Here is a 13,865-nt window from a genome sequence, read left to right on the forward strand (position 1 = left end):
TTTATAAAACCTTTCGTTTAAAACTATGTTATTCTCCCAAGAAAAACATTAAGCATAGATTATAGTGCTAAACAACTGTGTTATTAATTTAAACACAGTAACTAATTTTAAATTTAACTTTGATTTAATGGCCTCAATGTCACTGATGAATTACAAGATAAAGAAAGCTAGGCATACTGACAACAACCAGCAATTCATGATCATAAAAAGACAGAAGAGTAGAAAGATTTTAAGTCTAAATTTTTCTTTATTAGTAATATTCAGGGCCTATATATACTAGAATTTCCTAACCACATACAATTGACCTAGAGCACAGCATTCTCCAACTACAACTGTAAAAACTCAGGTTATCTCTGTAAATCTATTTCTTTTCTTGAGAAACAGACAACTGATTTAGCAATGCTGCTTCTGCATCAATAAGGGTAGAGTTCCTATTTGGGATTTCTCAGTTTACACAGGCTTCCACATAGGAAAGAAAATTCCTAAACAATGAAAATAATTGTCAATTTTAGGGCAATCTTTTCCATATAGAAAAAGAAAAAAAACTCAAGTTATAAATCATTTTAGGGTAAGATAGATAAGGGCTACCTTATCTACCTGGTTTTCCTACAATTTATTTTAGTATACAATTTTAATTAATCTATATTCATTATTATTTAAATGAATTTCATTATACAAGAATTCAAGCTTTAGTAAAATGTTAGACTAAGTCTTGCTAAACCAATTTTTTAAACAATGACCAGAAAAGAGGTTATTAAAGGCTCCATATTTATTGTACTTCACAGTCAATGAAATGTTAACATACCAAAAAATTATTTTCTTTACAAGGCAAAAAGAAATGTTAGTTCTTTACTTGTAATATAGGAGGAAGTCAGGCACACTGTAGTAGTACCTAACTACTACAGTAGTACCTAATTACCTATCTAACAACTGTTAAAACCTTAAGAAACCAGTATTTTTCCAGGCGAAAATCCTAGATAAGTTAAATATAATGAAAAAGATTTATGCATATTTACCTGTCTGAAATTTAAGACAAAAGATTTAAATCTAAATTTACCTATTTTAACTAAAAAGAAATTCAGTAATTTTATTCAAATTCTAGTATTAAAAAAAAAAAACTTTAAAAAAGTTTCCATACTCAAGTTTTCCAAAACACAATCCAGAAAAAATATTTTATTTTACATGCAAACCATGTAATCAAAATCTCCATTTTTTAGAACATAAAATGCATGGTATTCAAATGATAGGCTTTCTTCATAAGATTAAAACATTTCTAAACAATACTTACATTAGATACAACTGTAATGAATGCATGTGCTATAAGAAATGGCAAAGTTTCAGGAGTTCCATACTCAAAACAATCCTTCATGAGAGAAAGGCCATTTTTCCCACAAAACAAACATACATAACGAAGCAAATGCAATGGTACTTCTACATCCTGTGAAAACAAAGAAAATATCAGGAATAATTTTCACTTTATTATAAATAAGAGAAAAATACACATCAGACATAATAATAAACACAATAACAAATTATATTCTAAATTATATTCCATAAACCTTCAAATGAAAAAATTTAGAACACTTACATTCATATCACAGAATGCCCCTAATATGTTGCTTTCTTGCGTTGATATATCCTAATTTAAAAAGGAAAAAAATTTAAAAAGTAAGTATTAGATTGTAATTACTAAATGACAATCTAAAAAAACATGTATGATTTTTGGAAATTTTATAAAAAAAATTTTTTAAATTTTTAATTTTATAAAAAGTCAAAAGATAATTCTGAAACTGTTTCTTAGAAAGAACAGTGGTATTCCTAATTGAATGAAGCTTTTCGGGTTCACCTCTAAAGTATAGTTCAAAACTTCTCCACAGAAATCTATTATATATACTATACATTATTTTAACTTCTCAAACCATTTAACTTCTGCTTAAAGAATCATGGTAGTTTTTGAATAAAATGCACTGTAACTTAGTTAAGTGTTTTTGAAACTGTGTTCTAGAATTCCCTAGAGATACATTCAAGAGTTCCACAAACAATGTTGAATTTGAAAACAAAAGTTTTCAAAAATAAGATATAAACTACCTGAAAGTACATTATTTCATCGTTGGTGAGAGTATATACTGGTATGACCTTTCTCTAAGGGCAATTTGGCAATATCTATCAGCATTTAAAATGCACATTCCCTCTGACCTAGGAATTCATCTTTCTGGGTATTTACCCTAAGGAACTAATCAGAGAAGTGATGGAAAACAAACTTATAATCATGCTTACTGCAATTATTTAAAACACCCAAAATTAGAAGCAACTTAAATATCCATCAACAGAAGTGGTGGTGATAATCATCCAGAATGTTATGCATCCATTAAAATAATAAGGTAAAATGGGCATGAGAAATAGTTTGGCGATGATGGAAATGTTCTAAAATTAGAATTCTGTAAATTTACTAAAACTCATTAAACTATACTCTTTCAACCAGTCATTTTTATGATATGTAAGTTACACTTAAAAAGTGTAAAGACTGTACATAAATTATATCGCAATAAAATGTATTTTAAAAAAATAGTTAAGTGTAAAGGAAATAAGGTTGATCCCTATGTACAGACATGGAAAGATAGTACCTTGTAGTAACTTTTCAAAAACACATGAACATAATCTAATTTTAGTAATTTTTTTAAGTATCTGGAAATATTGAACTAATTTTGTGAAAATGGTTTTCTTCAGGAAAAAGATGAAGAAAAAGGGAAGTTCAAAGCTTATTAAAGAGTGTATTTTACTTGTTTTTTATTTTTTAATTATCACATTGAAAATGTTGACTCTATAATCAGAAAGCTAGATAGTTTCATCTGAAATAAGTTAGCAGGAAAAGGAATCAGTTCATTCACTGCTGCTGCCTGTTTTATACACTAAGCTCCACTCCTGAAATTAAGTTTGAAGACGAGTGACTGAGAACAATCACACAGAGCTTTTCAACAATTCCAAAAACAAATAATGTCCTTACAGAAGCCAAAACACTTGTCAAAGTAAGTATACTAAAGTTCTTAAATCTGTTCCCAAGCTTCTACTACCAGGGCCAGCATTAAAGCTTCAAGTTAGTCTCAACAAATCTTTTTATCATATTAAAAAATACCAAACCCACTGGCATCCAGTGGACCTTGTAAGAGTAGGACTTCCAAGGCTGTAAATCCTTATGGAAGAAGACTGCCACATCTTTCTCAAGCAGAGCAGTGGATGGGTTTGAATTGCCAACCTTTTGGTTAGTAGCCCAAGTACTTAACCACTGCACCACCAGGTCTTCAAAAAGTTCTGAATTAAAGAACCTCCTTGGTATTGTTGGGAGCTCTGGTAGCGTAGTGCCTACGGCATATGACTGCTAAACAGAAGGCTGGCAGTTGAAATCCACCAACCACTCCTCGGAAGGAAGGTTGAGCAATCTATTTCCGTGGTGATACTGCCCCTGAAACCCAAGAAGGGGTCACTAGGAGTTGGATCCAACTCAATGGCAGTGCCTTTGGTTGTTTGGTTTTTGGTATAGTTAGATATAGATCCAAGGACCAGGTAAATCATACTGGACTATTATAGTTATGATTTCTAGTCCCTACATGGAAACAGCTAGAAAAACTAATGAATTCTACCCTGATCTGACATACTACTCATAGAATGGTACCATCTATTTTGCCTACTCAGAACTGTCTACTCCAGGCACATGATGCTATTCTAAAATGTATAATTTTACTTTAAATGGTATTTAAAGAGTTAATATAGATCCCCATTGAGAACAGGAGAAAAGTCTAACTAAAAGCTGAATCATTACCATTTTTCTCTGAAAAGTTCCAATTTTAGATGATTCCTGAAAAGGCCTTAAAAACCTATCAAGGATTTTTAAAGTCTGTTGTTTTTTTTTCAAATCTTCCTATTTACTAAATATGAAATGATGCCATACTATTTTTCTAAGCAAGCAAAAGAATTTGCCTATTATTTTAAAAGAAATAAAGAAATAAATAAGATTAATGAAGTAATGCCTAAGGCATTTCTGACTGCTAAAAGAAGGCTGGCGGTTCAAATTCACCAGACACTCCTCAGAAGCAAGGTTTGGCAATCTACTTCTGTAATGATACCGCCTCAGAAACCCAAGGAGGGGTCGCTATGAGTCAGGTCCAACTCAAGGGCAAATAACAACAACAATATCACTACAGAAGTAGACTGCCCAACCTTCCTTCCGAGGATTGGCTGGTGGGTTTGAACCGGCAGCCTTCTGGTTAGCAGTCAAGTGCCTTAGACTGCCTCAGAAACCCAAGGAGGGGTCGCTATGAGTTGGATCCAACTCGACTGCAGTTTGTTTGGCTTTTTGTTTGTTTATATCTAATTAAGCAAACATTCCATAATTGAACTACGAAGAATTAAAGGCCAATGGACAGAGAATAAATTTTCTGCTTAACATAGGTCAATGGTGATAAACTCTGGGAAGATACTTAAAACTACTAAGTATATCTTTAAAAGGATGGGCTTATGATATGTGAATTACATCTTAATAAAAAGATGGGGAAAAAGTCAATGGGAAGCTGGCAAGAGGAAACTAGTTTAGAAATTCATAAAATAAAAAGTATAACATTTATTTAATCTAACTTATCATATGTACACTTAAACATTAGTACAGTAATTCTCCTTTCTACATTTTTTTTGCACTGCTGTTGTTGTGTGTCATCAAGTCAGAGCCAATTTATAATGATTGAATGCGAAAGAGTAAAACCACCCCATGGGGTATTCTTATCTGTAATCTTTATTAAAAAGCTCTGGTGGTGTAGTGGATAAAGCATTTGGCTGCTAACGAGAAGGTCAGTGGTTCAAAACCCACCAGAGTTTGATTAGTAATTTTAAAAGGAGAGCTGGTGATGCACTGGTTAAACAATCAGCTGCTAACCAAAAAGTCAATGGTTTGAACTCACCAGCCATTCCATGGGAGAAAGATGTGGCAGTCTGTTTCCGTAAAGATAGCAGCCTTGGAAACCCTATAAGGCAGTTACACTCTGTCCTGTACAGTCACTATAAGTTAAGAATCAACTCAACAGAGAAGAGTTTTTTGTTTTAATCATTATGGAAGCAGATCACCAAGTCTTTCTCCCACAGAGCTGTTGGGCAGGTTTGAATTTTTTGGTTAGCAGTTCAGTACTTAACTGTTACACCACCAGGTCTCCTTCTAAAACTACTAATTTGAGATATTGTGCTACGATATTTTCTTCACAAAGGGATTTCTAAATTCTGTTATCTTATTTCTAAGAACAAGATTAAAAATTCTGTGTGCCTCTTTCAGTTTACAAATTTTTCCTTGAAAGGACTATGCCGAGCAAATGTTGAACACAAACTGCTATAGAAACGTGTTACAGAAAATTCAAATAATCATAACAGTTGTGATTTTTAAAAATTTTCTGTCTTCAAATTTATTCTCATGTGAGAAATAGATGCCAAGTTAACTATTACTTATATTCCTTAAAAGTCACAATACCTATTTTACATTTTTTAATTTTACATACCTCTATAGTAGGATGGGTATTATGCTTGTAAGCAGTATATAAGGGAAACTGAATTTGAAAAATTTTTGCCACACATAGTAAGAGTTTTTCCTTCTCTTCTGTACTCCATAAACTAAAAAGATCTGAACTCTTTGAAGATTCCTCTTCAGTCAGATTACAAATTCTTGTAGGGTTTGATTTTTTTTCTATTGATTTTTGTCTTTCTACACTTCCTTCATTACATTCTCTTTCTATATTCAGTGGATCTTCTGCTTGATTACTCTCATCTTGCCACGTGGAATCTATGTTAATAGTAGTACAATGTTTACAAAGCTGGTCCCGGAGCACTTGAACTTGAGCGATCACTAAGTTAATAAGTGCACAAACTACTTGGTTAAAAATTTCCAAATGCTTATATTCCTTGAAGCAGCATAGACATTGCCTATAAGAGAGAGGGGGAAAAAAAATGCAATAAATGATTGCTTCCCAAGAGGCAAGAATTAGATTTTTCTAAGTATTATGAAAAATAAATAACCAAATGCTAAAATGCTTTTTTCTTCTAGATTTGTTTTTATTTCCTCTTTCCAGCTGGGGCAACACCATAAAAACTTACAAACACAGCATCCTATCAACAACTGGTATTCAAGGTGGTGTAAAGCCACCATATCCAGGTCTATAGCAACAGGCTCAGTACTATGTATATACTTATCTGTCCTATATAATGTTTTAGAACAAAAATTGTGGCATGTATCTTTGCTTCTCCAAGTACATAGTATTCAGTTTTTGTTTAGTAAACATTAGGAAACTGGCTATTATTACGACTCAGTAGCTAACTGGCTATTTAACATCAGAGGTTTTGCTATAAACTAATAAAAAAGCTGTATTTTTAAATAATAGTTTGCTTGAAGGCTATATGAGAGGCACATGCCTAACTTATCAAGTAAATCCAAAGTGTTAAGAGACACCACACACACACACACACATCAGCCCCAGTAAAAAATAAGTAAAAACAATAATATTTAGTAAGTATCACATACCAATCTAGTTTGGTTACATGTTCTGTGAGTAATACAATGCTTACTGTTTGGCATATTGTGGATAATCAATAGGTATTGTGAATCAATAACAAAATGACATATACATACAATATTATTAGTACCCCACACTCTAATATTTGTATTTAATGATGGATGACAGTTAAATATATTACTTATAATTTTCACCTAGTTAATATTATTCAAACAAAACATCTATATTGTAATCCAAATATATTACTAACTCTGTGTATGCCCATGAAGAACTAATTTCATCTCTCCAGTGTGGCAGATTTGAAGTATGGCCACAAGTTCTTTGAACGGTCACAAATACTTCACGTTCCTTTAGAATGTAAAAACCAATTCTCCTCCTCTTGAATATGGACCAAACTTACTGATTCATTTCAAATGAACAGAATGTGGCAGAAATGAGAGTGTGTGACATCAAGACTAGGTCATAAAAGACAGTGACACTGCTGCCTTGCCCTCTCTTGGATCACTGCTCGAGGGAAAGCCAGCTATCACATGTGATACTCCAGTAACCCACATGATAAAAAATTGAGGCCTCCCACCAACAACCTGCACAAATTTGCCAAGCATGTAAATAAGCGAACGTGGAAGCAGACGCTCCAGATTCAGATAAGCTTCATAAGACTGTTAACAAGGTCTACCTAGACTACAATCCTATGAGACTCAAACCAGAACAAACAAGCTAAATCATTACCAAATTCTTGTCCCACAGAAACTTTAGGGATGATAAATGTTTACTCTGTTGTATTAAGGCAATAACTTGAGAATTAACTTGTTACACAGAAATACATAAATAATACATCAGACCTCTTTTCACAGTGATGAAAGGGTTTTTACTTCTAAAGACTTTTCCAGCTTTAAAACTGTAACATCATGATTTCTACAAGAAGAAAAATAATCACAATGCTCAAGTTTTCTGGTGAACACTTTGGGATTTGGGGACAACCAACTTCAAACTAAAGGTTCATATATTTGACTATCTTTCTTTTAATAAAAAATGAAGTCTCAATTTCCAGGAAAATGACCCTGAGCCACAAACTGAGTAAACTTTACTTAAAATATTCACCACTGAGACTTCAATTAAGATGGTGGGACAGGTAGACCAGCTACACAGCCTCTACAACAAAGAAACAAGAAACCAATTTAAATGAACACAGAAAGTAATTCTGGAATCCTGAAATCTGAAGGGAAATATAAAGAACAGAATTAAATACAAACTATCAGAAGAATCTAAATGAAAACAGAAAATAAGAAGACAGATGAAGCTGCAGACTGCTGGCAGTGCTGATGACATGGACATTTTGAATATTTGTAAGTGACACTGTGATCCAAGAAGCAAGCTGAGAATCTTCTCTACTGCCAAGGACTATATGGGCAACTGCACTGGAGGCTGATGACTAGAAAGGAAAACAGCGAGGAAACAGATTAACAAAGCTGTGGACTGTTAACTGTCCAGAGTGCACAGGCACTTTGAATAATTGTGAGCAACATTCCAATCCAGGCAGCAACCTAACAACAGACTCCGTTTGCCGAGGATAGCACCAACAACCACACTGGACGCTGACAAGTAGAAAGATATTGTGAGGTTTCTTTTCTCTTGGTCCTTTTTTTTTTAATCTTTTTAAATGGTTTTTTATTTTTCATTTATTGTCTTGTGTGTGTGCGATAGTTATATTTATGTGCTTTGGGTTTCTTTTCATTATTATTATTGTTTAACCAGGTGGCAGCAACCATGCCCACATGATACAAACACAGCAGCACCTCCTTCAGCATCATCCACTGGTGAGGACCACCACTTGCTGCTGCACCACCTGATTAACTACAGACAGCAGCCAATACCATCCCAACTCACCCTCAACTGTTCTTCATGAACTGCTAATAGAAATCTATGCACATACTCTCATCCTCTTCAACACTCACCATAGACAGTTGATGTCTGCCTAAGTGCTGGCAAACTAACAAATATAGCAGAAATATAAATACAACGAAGTAATGATGTGCTGAAAATAACTGAAAAATCCCAGTTCACACAATAAAGCAAGATAAAGTAGCACAAACAAGGGACCAGGACAGAGACCCAGAAACCACTCTCAGGTAAAAGTGGCACTGAACTGCCTGATAAAGGTTTCAAAAGAATTATATTTAGTTACCTTCAATGGAATGAGAGACAGATCAAAGGAAACTGATAAAATAAAGGAAAACACAGACAAAACACTAGAAAAATTTAGGAAAATAAAAGGACTGACCAAACAAGAATCCCCAATAATTTAGAACTGGTACAACAACTACAGTCTGTAATATGGATTACAACTCAACATAAAGAAAAAAAAAAAATCCTCAAAACTGGACTAATAAGCACCATGATGATAAATGGAGAAAAGACTGAAGTTGTCTAAGACTTCATGTTACTAGGTTCTACAATCAACACTAATGGAAGCAGCAGTCAAGTCGTCAAAAGATATACTGCACTGGGCAAATCTGCTGCAAAATACCTCTTTCAAATGTTGAAGAGCAAAGATTTCTTCTTGAGGACTAACATGCGTCTAACACAAGGCACGGTATTTTCAATCGCTTCATATGCATGTGAGACTGGAAAATAAATAAGGAAGACTGAAGAAGAGTTGATACTTTTGAGTTGTGATGCTGGCAAAGAATGCTTAAACTACAGTCGACTGCTATAAGAATGAACAAATCTGTCCTGGAAGAAGAACAGCCAGAATGCTCCTTGTAAGCCAGAATGGCCAGACTTCATTTCACCTACTTTAGTCACATTGTCAGAAAGGACCATTATCTGGAGAAGGATGTCATGCTTGATAAAGTGGAGGGTCAACAAAAGAAGGAAAGGCCCTTAACAAGATAGACTGACATGTTGGCTGAAGCAATGGGCTCAGGTATAGTAGGGATCAGGAGGCTGGCAAAGGACTGGGCAATGTTTCATTCTATTGTACTTAAGGTTGTGATGAGCTGGAAATGACTCGACAGCACGTAATGACAACAAGAACAAAAACTACAAATAGAAATCCAAAAGATTAATAATGACATTTCAGAAATAGGTAACACATTGAATGGGCAAAGATGTAGAATCGAATCAATGGAAGACAGAATTAGGGACACAGAATACAAAACCCTCAATACTATTTTGTTAAGGGATGAGTCAGAATAAAGAACAAAATAAAATTGAGAAAGCATAAGATGCACGTGCAACAACATCAACAGGAATTAACTTACTTGTCATCAGAATTCCAGACCAGGAAAAGACAGAGAAAACTATCAAAGATTTGTTGGAAGAGAACATCCCTAATATGATGAAAGACGAGAAGCTATCCATTCAAGTTCAACGAAGACCAAACAGGACAGACGCCAAAAGAAAATTACTAAGGCTATCATAATCAAACACACCAAAGCCAAAAATAAAGAAAGAATCCGCAAATCAGCACGTGAAAAACAGTAATGTTACCTAAGAAAGGTCAACCAATAAGACTAAGCTCTGATTTCCTGGCAGAAACCATGCAGGCAAGAAAGCAATGGGATGACACATGTAAAAACCTGAAAGAAAAAAACCGTCAAACAAGAATTCTATACACAGCAAAATTGTCCCTCAAACATGACAGCAAAATTAGGACATTTCCAGATAACCAGAAATTAAGAGAATTTGTTAAAACCATACCAACCTGGGAGTTCCAGTAAGATGGTGGAATAGGCAGAAAGACTGCACAGACCCTCTTCAACAAAGAAAAGGGGAACCAATTAACACAGATAAAGAAGATAATACTGAACCCAAACCTTGAAGGGAAGGATACAGAAGTACACTAAACTGCAATCAGCAGAAGAACTTGCATGAAAACACCAAAAAAGGAGACATATGGAGCTGCAGTCTGACCGTCATTTTCACAGCACAGGCATCTTGGATATTGCCAAGTGGTGGCAGGAAAGAAAATTAACCTAAAAATCAGACAGGCTAGCCAGGGGCTGCATGGAGGACTGCTCTGATGACTGGAAAATAAAAGGGGAAACAGCAAAGAGGAAGGTGGGCTGAGGTGTGGACTTGTGTCTGTCCAGAGGGCCAGGCATTTTTAATGTTTACAAGTGGCTTGACCATTTTGGATATTTAAAGTGACACTGTTCTCCCAGATTCCAGGGACTTAAGAACAGGCTCCACTTGCCAGGAACGCCAAGGACATTCCAGACCTGGACAATGGGAAAGGTGCAACAATACCCTTATGACTCTTATACCCCACACCCTCTTGGTGAATGGACATGCAACCATACCTCACTTCCACCCACCTTCTGGAAAGGAAGGAATTCCATCCCAGTCTGTGTGATTGGATGGAGATTAGGTGCCCTGCCCCACCCAAATGTTTTCCCCCCCTATTTTTTAGTTAGGAGCTCTGGTAGCATAGTGGCTAAAGCACTTGACTGCTAACCAGAAGGCTGGCAGTTCAAACCCACCAGCCACTCCTCGGAAGGAAGGTTGGGCAATCCTACTTCCGTAGTGATACTGCCTCGGAAACCCAAGGAGGGGTCGCTATGAGTCGGCCGACTCGACGGCACATAACAACAACAACAACACTTTTTAGTTTGTTTGTTTTTATCTGTTTTACAACTACTATTCTTATCATTACTTTTGTCCTTCTTACTATTATTCTTTATTCTTCCCCTCCCAGGTTATAGTTCACAGCTTTTTTTCATTCTTCTGTTTCTAGTTGCAATTATTTTTTTGTTTCTCATGGTTAACCCCATTCCCTGTATTTCTTATTGAATTGTTCCATTATTATTATTATTATTATTATCTACCTTTTTTCTCTTATTAGACTCTCCCAAGACATTCCAGGCTTTTTTCCTCTCCTTTATTCTTTTTTTTGGTTACCGTTCCTGTGAAATTACATGGTGTGTGTTCTGTCCATTTGCTTTTCCCTTTCTGACTGGTTATTCAATTGTTATTTTCGTATGAGTGGAAGAAAGCAACAGTCCCCATATAACACAACTACACCCACACTTTCTGCAGCTTAACTTACTAAGTGAGAGACACCACTTCCTTCTCCACCAACGGGCCAACAATAAACAACCACCAAAAACAGCCGGAATCACGATTGGCTGCTCTTCACAAAGAGTTAATAGATATCTAAATACAACAACTCCATGATGTCTTGGAGACAAGAGAACAAGAGACCATCAAAGCCCACACAAAGAAGCAAGATAAAGTGGTAGAAACAAGGCAGCAGGATATAGGCCCATAACACATCCCTGAGGAAGAAGCAACTGAAATTATATGATAAGGAATTCAAAAGAATTATGTTTAGGTATCTTCAAAGGATTGAGAGATAGACCAAGGAAAACACAGACAAAATCCTAAAAGAATTTTGGAAGAAAATACAAAAACAAAATGACAAAATAAATGAAAAATTAGAAATGATTATAAATCTACAGGTGGAAATCCAGAAGATTAATATTAAATTATCAGAAATAGATAACACATTGAAAGGCCAAAGGAACAGAATTGATGCAAAGAGAAACAGAATTAATGAGACTGAAGACAAATACATGAATACTTCTTGGAAAGGGATCAATTAGGAAAATGATTAAAACAAAATGAAGAAACCTTCAGGTTCATGTGGGATACCATTAACAGGAATAACCTATGTGTCACTGGAATTCCAGAACTAGAAAAGAAAAATAAAACCAGAGAAAATTGTCAAAGATTTGTTGCAAGAGAACTTCCCTAATGTGATGAAAGATGAGAATATATCCATTCAGGAAATCCAACACACCCCAAAAAGGACCCCCCCAAAAAAATCACCAAGACATATCATCATCAAACTCATAAAAAACAAAATTCCGAAGTCAGCATGGGAAAAACAAAAAATTACATACAAAGGACAACCAGTAAAGAAAAAGGTCTGCCTTTTCAGCAGAAACCAAGAAAGTGATAAGGCAATGGGATGGTATATATAAAACCCTGAAAGAGAAAAATTTTCAACCAAGAATTACATACCCGGCAAAACTGTACCTCAAATATGATGGTGAAATTAAGAGATTTCCAAATAAGCAGAAACTAAGGGAATTAGTTAAAACCAGTCCAACCTTACAAGAGATACTAAACAGAGTCCTTTGAACAGAGAACCAAAAATAGCAAACAACAATCAACCATTAATATACAAGATGATATAACCCAGCAACCACAGCTATGGATATATCCAAAGTAAAATAAGCTTATAAGATTGTAAACCCGGAACCAGAGACAACAATGGACAAAAGAGTACAACTACAAACAAAAAAAAGGGAAAATACTGTAGAGTAACAGAACTTCTAAATGGTGGGGAAGTCAGGAGAGTAGCAAGACAGAATAGACTGTTGTAAACTCAGAGAGAAAATTATACAGCACAGGGTAACCTCAAGGAAAAATGATAAGCCTGCACATCACAATAAAAAAAGAGGACAGGCACAAATACTCAGCAAATACTAAAGCAACAGCAACCAAGGAAATGATAACACGATTCATAAACATAATGAGCTCAGCACAGAAAATAATATGAAACAAAGAAACCAGTGACACCATGAAAAAACACATAACAAAATGACAAGAAACAATTCATACTTATTGATAATTACACTGAATGCTAGGATTAAATGCACCATTTAAGAGAAGGAGTTGCAGACTGGGTAAGAAAACAATACCCATTAATATGAGGGCTACAAGAGACACACCTCAGAGACAAACACAAAAATAAACTAAAAGTCAAAGGTTGGAAAATAATATCTAGCAAATGGCAATCAAAAAAGAGCAGGAATGGCAATATTAATTTCTGATCAAATTGACTTTAAGACAAAAACCACACAAGGAAGGATACTATATAATAATTAAAGGATCACTTGAACAAGAACATAGAGCCATAATAAAATACCTATGGACTCAATGAAACAGGCCCAGAATACATAAATCATACCTTAAAAGAGTTGAAAATGCAAAGAGTTGACTCCACAGTCATAGTGGGAGACTTTAATATACCACTTTCAATGAAAGACAGAACAACTGGAAAAAAACTCAACAAAGACACACAAGAGCTAAACAATACAATCCATCAAGAGGACCTTATAGACACCTACAAAGCGCTTTACCCAACAACAGCACAATATACATTCTTTTCCAGTGAACATGTAACATTTTCCATGGCAAACCATATGTTAGACCATAAAGCAAGCCTTCATAAATTTAGTAACAATGAAATAATGCAAAGCATCTTCTCAGATCATAATGCTATCAAATTAGAAATCAAGAATAGAAGATCAA

At 34.8% G+C, this 13,865-nt stretch overlaps 1 protein-coding gene across 1 annotated transcript in view; it reads right to left on the reverse strand.

The window, feature by feature from the left end:
- Nucleotides 1–13,865, reverse strand: part of USP34 (ubiquitin specific peptidase 34) — a 312,910-nt gene that overhangs the window by 252,448 nt on the left and 46,597 nt on the right. The window contains exons 3-5 of the mRNA XM_042780562.1: nt 5,535–5,955; nt 1,589–1,639; nt 1,289–1,438 (exon numbers count right to left, since the gene is read on the reverse strand). Of these exons, the coding sequence (XP_042636496.1) occupies nt 1,289–1,438; nt 1,589–1,639; nt 5,535–5,955 (622 nt within the window). The remainder of the gene's footprint in view (nt 1–1,288; nt 1,439–1,588; nt 1,640–5,534; nt 5,956–13,865) is intronic.

The sequence above is a fragment of the Orycteropus afer genome, unplaced genomic scaffold, assembly GCF_000298275.1.
Source record: "Orycteropus afer afer isolate SDZICR_OR568_19922 unplaced genomic scaffold, OryAfe1.0 scaffold00046, whole genome shotgun sequence".
NCBI lineage: Eukaryota > Metazoa > Chordata > Mammalia > Tubulidentata > Orycteropodidae > Orycteropus > Orycteropus afer.